This window comes from Haplochromis burtoni, unplaced genomic scaffold (assembly GCF_018398535.1).
Source record: "Haplochromis burtoni strain Fernald_Lab_line unplaced genomic scaffold, NCSU_Asbu1 Contig_292, whole genome shotgun sequence".
NCBI lineage: Eukaryota > Metazoa > Chordata > Actinopteri > Cichliformes > Cichlidae > Haplochromis > Haplochromis burtoni.
In genome coordinates this window covers 132429-141006 of record NW_024582653.1, presented here as the reverse complement: position 1 = coordinate 141006, position 8578 = coordinate 132429, and the positions used below count along the sequence as shown (strand labels likewise).

The following is an 8578-nucleotide window of genomic DNA, read 5'->3' as shown; positions in this document are numbered from 1 at the left end:
ATATATATATATATATATATATATCCACACCTTACACATTATGTAAGGTGTGGACATTTACTATAAATTCTTTACTATAGATTCTAAATACACAATACACCAACCACAGCACTAAATGTCGTCACTATCACTGGATTAAAAACGAGCATTCAATCACAATCGCAGCGGATTTTCTGTAGTAACATTGTGATAAGAAACATGCCTATCCAGGTGCTAACACTGTAATACTACAGAAAAAACAACTTCAGGACCCCAAATAAACTGCATCGGAACACCTTTTGATACAAAACTTACTGCAAGGAACGTTTAATGATATCAGCGCAAAACCACGTTGTGAAATCTGAATGCTTCCACATGTGTAAAAACCATACGCTCACGCCCTCGTCGCAAACATATCCAAAATAAATATAGAAAACAATAATGAGCAGCTGTAAAAGAACGTGTGCAAAATCCACGTGGTGTTGACGCCTAACCATTTTAACATTTTAACTATGCCTAACTACAGACGCACAACTAAGGAAGTTCCTAACTGCCAGCTGACTGATCCGGTTAGGCTGCAAGTTTTCAAGCAGGTGGAGCGGCTGCGTGTACTACAGCTCATGATACTTTACAATTTGTTAGAGCTGCGTTTTTACCCGTGTCCATTCAATAATATTGTTTATGCACAATACTTCAAAAATGTTGTTTTCAGTTTTTCATAAAGTCCGAACATACCCTGAGTGGCAGATCTTCCATAGGTGCACATTTTTACATTGTCTTTTATTGGGAACTGTGGTATATTTTATGCAAAAAAACAATATTGAAGACAACTTTACAATTAAACTGATTTTGACTATTGAACTGCCAAGGAACTGCAAGGATACTCTGCATAATTATACTATGGAACAGAATATATGCACATATAAAGTTTTATCTTAGTCTTGTTTTTCTCTTTTTTTTTTCAGGTGTCATGTGGCCTGAGGACATTCAGACATTAAAGTCGTGGGATGGAAGTTGAACTAACTGGAAACTTTAAATAGTCAAAAGAGAAGTAGCATGTTAGACTTTTTGGAAGTGATGGTTGACACAGCTTGAACCAACACCAGTTAGTTACAGCTTGCAACCAAGGAAGCAGAACTTTTTTTTACACAGGAGAGAGAGATCAGTAATAGAGCAACCACACTGGACTTCATCATGAGGAAAAGGAACCAGTTTGAAGGACAAGTGAAAGAAAGAAAGGATAGAGGCTGAAGAGAATATTATTAGATGGGGCATATATTGTTTGTGTTCAGCTGAAATAAGCAATAATCAAGATGTTTGTGAACTTCCGTCGAATCCACAAGTGCCAGTGTTTGCAACTGCTGACCACAGGTCTTCTGCTTTGTATGGTGATGGTTTACTGGGAAGAGCTGGACCATGCAGTCAGCCACGTGAGATCCTTCACTCACCGGTACTTGTTCAACAGCTATGATTTTCTCAATTCTTCTTTTGCTATCAACTCCAATCATCATTACAGAAAGGGTGGTTCTAACAGGGTATTTGGTGGATTTGTGAACTATTCATACCTCATCAACCACCCAGAGAAATGCAAAGGGGAAAATGGGAAGAGTTTAAATGATGTTTTTCTGCTGTTATTTGTAAAATCATCACCAGAGAACTTTGAGCGGCGCCGAGCCATCAGGGACACATGGGGAAACGAGAGCTTTGTTTGGGCAGAACTGGGGGTGAATATGAGGTTGGTGTTCGCCATTGGCATTCATCCATATGTCGAACAGAGATATAAGGTCCAGACTGTACTGCTGAAGGAGGACAAGGTCTATGGAGATCTGATCCAGCAGAACTTTGTAGACACATTTTATAACCTGACTACCAAACTGATCCAGCAGTTCCACTGGAGGCACATATATTGCCCTCAGGCACGCTTCGTCATGTCTGCGGATGATGACATCTTTGTCCATATGCGTAATTTGGTAAAGTATTTACAGGATATTCTCAGGAGTCAATCAGGAGCTAAAGACCTATGGGTGGGGCATGTCCACAGGGGATCACCTCCAGTTCGCTATAAATACAGTAAATACCACATTCCCTATGATCTGTATCCCTGGCCATCCTACCCAGACTACACTGCTGGAGCAGGGTATGTGGTTTCAGGGGATGTAGCTGCTAAAATTTACCAGGCGACTCTGCTGCTGAACTCCTCTATGTACATTGACGATGTCTTTATGGGAATCTGTGCCAAGACCATGGGGGTCTCTCCCCAGGAGCATGTTTACTTTTCAGGGGAGGGCAAGGCTCCTTACCACCCCTGCATTTATGACCACATGATCACATCACACGATCATATCTCTGACATGCGCTCACTGTGGCGGTCAGCAACAGAATCTAGAGAGAACAGCAGCACCAGGGGAATACTAGGTAACCTTTATTGCACAGCAGTGAGAGTGATGCTACTATGTCTGCCACATTATCAGAACACTTACTCCTGTAGTGCTGCTTTTACATGAATACTCGTTGTGGGTCTCAAACACTGTTATAAACAATGTTACCTAACAGCACTAGTCTGACACATTTCACCTTTGCCGTTGTGTGCTGTCTTGTAATGAAATGAAGATCTATTAAGAAATTAAATTCATTCAAAATTCATGTCCAGATGCATCAGGCTTCATTGATGTGCAGCTTCCCTTTGCGTTCCTTTAATTTTTTTTATGTTACTTTCCGCAGAAGTTTACTAAAGCACTTATCAACGAAATTACTTTTCCCTTTGTCTTCTCCATAAATTAGCGGTAGCAAGCATCAAAATTGTTGACTTAAGTAGCCTTGGATTATTCTTCTGTGTTGGGGCAATTGATAGTTTTGCCTTTTAATTATTTATAGATAAGACAAGGGTATCAGGATAACTCTGAAATTTAAACCCAGACATGTTAACGATGCAGCTGCCAAGTGAGAGGATAACTGGACCAACTTGATTTTTGTTGGAAAACACTGTTTTTTGTGATGCTGTGATTATTACTTTGATGCATATGTATAATAATTAACTGTCATAGAGCCAATCAAGTGTGTCACACATTAGGGCCTGCCAGATTGTGCTAAATTATGACGAACTTGTGTAATTCTGCCGTAGCCTGCATTTTCAGTGTAGCCACGTCAGGACTTCTGCTAATTTATATTTTTGCCTTCTTAACTGCATTCCTTCGTTCACTCTTAATAACTTCATTGCACTCACCTGACTTCCTGTATATTGTTAAACTGTGTATTCTATAAATAAGCTCCAGTGAAACTGTAATGTCTAAAGATTAAGTTACTTTAATTTATTGATCACTCTGTTTAGGTTAGTCAGCTAGACCCGTGAAGCTTTTCATGTGTAACTGTCAGAAGCCAAAACAAATAACCAACCCATAATGTAGTTGGACAGATTTATGAGCAAGGCTTTGACTTTTGAATAGCAATTACCTCATTTTCTTTCTGATTTTGTTTTGGATTTACAAGTGTGATTACAACAATTCACCTGTTGAAATACTTACTTCTGGTTCAATCTGCAGGTTTCACAATATCTCGAAATCTGCAGATTGCATAGTTTTACGGTGTCTGAAAATTGTTCAGACACCTTTAGATAGTTGAGCAACACCTAAGCAAATCATCGATCCAACCATTTTTTAAGCTCTTATACAATTTATAGTTGCTTTATTTATTCCAGCTGTCATTACCCTAATCTATCACAGGGTTACCAAAGCAAAACATTTACCCACAATCTCACAATGCCTTTTTTGTATGTGGAGTAAGTCTATTTGATTACATGCACACTGAAAAATGAAGCTAAGATGGTATGTAAGTAATGTGACGTCTAAGTGTCCACTCCGAGCAGTAGTATTTGACACCTCAGGAGTGAGATTGAAAAAGTCTGCAGTAAACCTGTCTCTGATATACTGACCCCAAACTGACTTGTCTGTGCCAAGTACATTATTCCAAAATGCCTAGCCTTTACCTGTGCACTCAATGCCAAACCTTTCACATTAATTTTGGGCAACAAAGGGTGTTTTAGTTTAAGTTATTTCTGGTTGAAATTACACATTGATGGTTCTAATCCCAGCCGAAAAATCTCATTATAATTTCATGGATTTCATAGTGTGATAAAAGGAGAGACTGCATTCTTTTCTATAATACTGTTTGATCTTTTTTTAAATTCTGAAATTGAATGCTGTTGTAATTTTTGTGTGACATTTCTTTGAATGTATCAACTTTGTTAATAGAATTTTTGCTTAAATAAAAAAAAAACAATAGTTCAGAATCAGTTTCACATAGGATCTACTTATTATTTTACTTGAACCTAGATAATGTATCTACTCATAAGGCGAGCATAAGTGAGGTGGTAAGAAATTAAATAAAATCCAACACCAACAAAACTTCATTGTGGACCTTTTACATCCCATTACCTGCTCTTTCTTATTTGACATGTGTTTGTCTTGCTGTATCAAAGTTTAAGTTTGCTTATCTATTGCCTGAAGAAGGAAAGTTTAAGGTACATATTAGTTAACCACATAGGAACAATTATGGTCACATCAGTTAGGGTTAGTACCACTAGTTTCTTTATAAGTAAATCAATGTTTCAAGAGGTCAAGACACATATTGGATTGAGAAATGACATTTTTAAAGATTGAAAGGATATGTGGATATATATTGTTTGTTAAGTATTATGAGGACTTATCTGGGCGTTAACTGTTTTTCTACCATGTCAGAAATACTTGCACTATCCTTGGGAAGAGTATAGAACACTGCATAAAATTATGCCATAAAATAAACTGCAGCTGTAAAAGATGTGCTTTTGTTATAATCGCCAGAATACGACATTATCCCCCCTTACCTGCGTCTGTTGGATAGACTTTCCTCAGTCTCATTTGTCACAACAACATGTGTGGAGCCTCCTTGGCTTTCTTCATGCATGACCTCAATCTGTAACACACAAATATATGCACAAGTGGCTTTAAATGAATCAGTTCTTTTGTTTTTATAGCACTGTGTTTTACAAGAAACAATCTCCAAATACCTTCCAATATCAGAGAGAAAATCTCACTGAGCTTACATACCCTTATGAGCATCAGTGTCAAGGAAAACTCCTTTTAACAGTAAAATATCTTTGCTATAGGAAGGATCAGATATCTGCCAACATTATACAAAAACAGCATTCGTGTCTGGCGTATGATTGATTTTAATTTTTCAGAAGAATATCTACCAGCATTATTGTTTTGTTTTTTTCTTCTGAAAAAAAAAAACGGTTTCAAAGAGGGATGAGTGTTTGACCAAGTATGCTGAAAAATCCACGACTTCATTAAACTGACTGTGTGGCATGTAACATGACCAGAAGAGTTTGTGCTCTTTTGGCATCAGGCCTCCAGGAAGCTTGAGTCACAAAATAAATTATACGAGTGCACAGTCAACCACCAAATTGGCATACACTTTTGGACTGAGTATTAAAATGTGTGACCAGTCAACCCCTCTGCCCTCTACTGGTGGGAATAAAAAAGATGATGAAGTAGATCCATTCACATCTCTCATGTTTTCTTTCACTCAAAATACTAAAAGTCATAAAAATAAATAAAAACTATGAAATAAAGGTGTTAATATAGACAATCCAGGGGCCTCTGTGAGGCAGCAGTACCGACTACTGAACAACTGTGCTTCCTATGTGCATCCATGAATAACTGGTAAGTTTCTGAAAGTAGAGCCTTTCATAGCCAATAAAAATAGTTTGGGTCCATCAGTTTTGTTGTGTTTGTTGTTACCACCACATTTCAGAGTGAAATGAAATGTAATTCAATGGAAATGAGGTCAAAGACAGATGAACAGGACTTTAAATGTGTTTTACTGTTTCAGTGAGATTTTAAAGTGTAGCCTAAGGACATTACCTTGATTCCTCCCTTTGCCTTCCTTATGTTCTTCTTCTTGTTGAGATCAGCTTCAGCCTGCTGTTTGTTAGAATTATCGGAAGCTCTGCGAGCAAGAGCTGAAACAAGATAACAGCACGCTGGTAACTTTGATCCTTTCTTTCTTCAAAGTTTGTGTGTTTTCTTGTTTGTAGTCTTTGCATTACTTCAGATTAATCTAACTGTTGTAGAGTCTTGCAAAAGCTTACAGTTAAGACAAAAACCAAAAGAACATATCTTCATTTAAATTAGCTGAAAACACAAAGATCAAATTACGCTGTTGGCCTCCTGCAGTCCTGGGGGTGTTCTTCACTGAGGGCCGTTTGGGGGAGGATTCAGGCCGTGGAGCAACAGGCTGGATGGGCCTTGTCTGTTTAGCTGACAGTCTCTTCAGACTGAGATGCCGCTTTTCAAACATCTCCTGAACATCTTCCAGTCTCTTTAGCGCCTTCAGTACACTACCCTGCGAGTAAAAAGCTATACATCTACCTTTGTCCTCATCATTTTTGCAACAGAACATCTTTCAAAGTATTATGTTTGTGGACTGTACCTTGATATCCTCTGACAAGACAACCTCATACTGATTGTGCAGGTTCCTCAGTTCAGTCAGTTGGTTCTTTTCTGCTGACTCCAGAAAATGTTCGATGTCTGTCAGTGCTGACTCTGCCCCTTCCTGTGACTGACACTTATCCACAGCCTGGGATGCCAGCAAGTAGATCCCAGACTCACACCATTGGTTAACCTGCACACAACATCTAATGACGTCAGCAAATAGCCAAGAATTCAGTTTTAGAAAACATAATCATCCCTTCACATATGGTGTCACAGTGTAAGAGTCCTGTATTTGGGTAGTAGGAGGAAAATACTGCAAGTAAAATTCCAGTCGGGTCTGTAGAAACTTGTTATACAGGTAATAAAATCCTCGATTGTTGAGTTATGTCAAGTTGTCAGTCTTCTAATATCTTTAATATCTTTATCTTTAAAAAGATTATTTGGTCAAACCGATGGTGAGTGCTCTTGTACGATAAGATTAGAATAGATTTAGATTTTCATATTTAAACACAATGACTGCAATAGTTGGTCTTGTGGCAACCGGGAGAACTGAAGCCACGGTGATGAGCGTGTTAATGACGGTTTATTTGAATATGTCTACAGCTGCAGTGTGGACAGATGGCCCAGTCAAAACAATGATCCGTCCACACCTTACTCAAACAGAAAAACAACCATCAGCTCTTTTTTTGGAAGAGTCACATTACACCAGTCGAGTCACAGGTGTAATGTAGAACACATATTATGTAATTGTAGATTTATCTAATCAAATAGTAGTCCAAGCAGTTTTCAACTCATTTTAAAATATCGAAACAGTTGAACCAAATTTGGAATTAAAGCTGTGCTCAGCAGCACATTTCACTAAGAACATTGAATAAAAAATAATATTTACATTATATTTAGGTGCCAGAGACTCAAGATTAAACAACTTTAACTCAATGCTTGCGCCATCTGCTGGATGCAAATAGAGGCCGTGACATTCTAAGATGTAAATATGTCAGTGTGATTTTACAACATGTCCCACTGTCTGGACATTTTGGTCCAGAATTATCTAATGAAAAGATTAAAAAAAAAAAACAACCAAAGAACAGATTCATCACATTTCATCTGGCTTGTGTTAAGTCAAACTTTTGGATTTGTAGCCATCTGTAAATGTACACAACTCACATGGTATCCTTACCTTATCTATGCCCTGGTGTATCTGCAGAGATTTGGACAAAATATCTGTCTTTTTCTTGACCTCATTGCTGAAGTCGTCACAGACACGACGGAGCTCGACACATTTGGGTCTGATGGAGTCCACAGCATAGTGATTGCTCTGAATCAGCTGGTCACCATGCAGTGCGTGAAGTTGTGCCTTTTCCAGTGTGGCCTGGAAGAAAATCAATTAAATATGATACATTAAGCTGTGCAAACAAAAGCTTCAGGGTATCCACACTCAACTGTGTAACTCTACAACTCTACTAAAGTGATTCATGATGATTGCTTTAACAAGAAACCAAATTACTTGTAATGATTCGATATTATTAAATGATTATGTGCTATTGTGTGTGTAACTGTGCCATTACAAACCTGAGCTTTCTCCTCCAGTGTTTTTAGCTCCTTGAGCATTTTTTCAACTCTGGCCACACAATCCCCAGTGTCTGAAAGGCTGTTTAGACTGTCTATCAAGCTGTCGAGAGACACTTTGACCTGATCACCAATGATTGGAGAGAAACAGAGAAAAAGCAGTGAGAACCATTGAGTTACTTCGTTATCTATTCTGCTCGTGTTAAACAAACCAAACGACGAATTACATTTGTTGCTTTAGTTTGTGTAAAACTTTTTTTTAAATGTAAAAACACAGCTTAAACATTAAACAGTAGCAGTATCTTGGTAGCTCTGTAAGAATTCTGCAGTAGGGCTGTGATCTCAGTATTCATCAGCAGGGGCAGTGTGGTCCTTTCTTTCTGCCCTGACTGTATTTTCCTCTAAGCCTGTATTATATATTAATCAGTGTGGAAACTGCATCAGAGCTGTGCTTTGCTTGGAGAAGGTGGCAACAGTACTTGCTATTGTTGACACTGTAGCAACTGTAATTTCATTTTATTCCATTTTTGTATGTCGGGTTACTCTTACTTTTTTTTGGGGGG

The 8578-nt window shown here is 38.2% G+C and overlaps 2 protein-coding genes across 8 annotated transcripts in view; one reads left to right on the top strand and one right to left on the bottom strand.

The window, feature by feature from the left end:
- Positions 1-4843, top strand: part of LOC102308445 (lactosylceramide 1,3-N-acetyl-beta-D-glucosaminyltransferase A) — a 12048-nt gene extending 7205 nt beyond the window's left edge. The window contains exon 2 of the mRNA XM_005940448.3: positions 945-4843. Coding sequence (XP_005940510.1) covers positions 1293-2483 — 1191 coding nt within the window. The 5' untranslated portion in view covers positions 945-1292 and the 3' untranslated portion in view covers positions 2484-4843. The remainder of the gene's footprint in view (positions 1-944) is intronic.
- mcf2l2 (MCF.2 cell line derived transforming sequence-like 2) overlaps positions 1-8578 on the bottom strand; it is a 106776-nt gene that overhangs the window by 60463 nt on the left and 37735 nt on the right. For all 7 annotated transcript variants that reach the window (XM_005940451.2, XM_005940452.3, XM_005940449.3 and 4 more), the window contains 6 exons: positions 8019-8138; positions 7627-7818; positions 6448-6639; positions 6174-6360; positions 5880-5977; positions 4838-4926 (listed from right to left, as the gene is read on the bottom strand). In XM_005940451.2, the coding sequence (XP_005940513.1) occupies positions 4838-4926; positions 5880-5977; positions 6174-6360; positions 6448-6639; positions 7627-7818; positions 8019-8138 (878 nt within the window). The remainder of the gene's footprint in view (positions 1-4837; positions 4927-5879; positions 5978-6173; positions 6361-6447; positions 6640-7626; positions 7819-8018; positions 8139-8578) is intronic.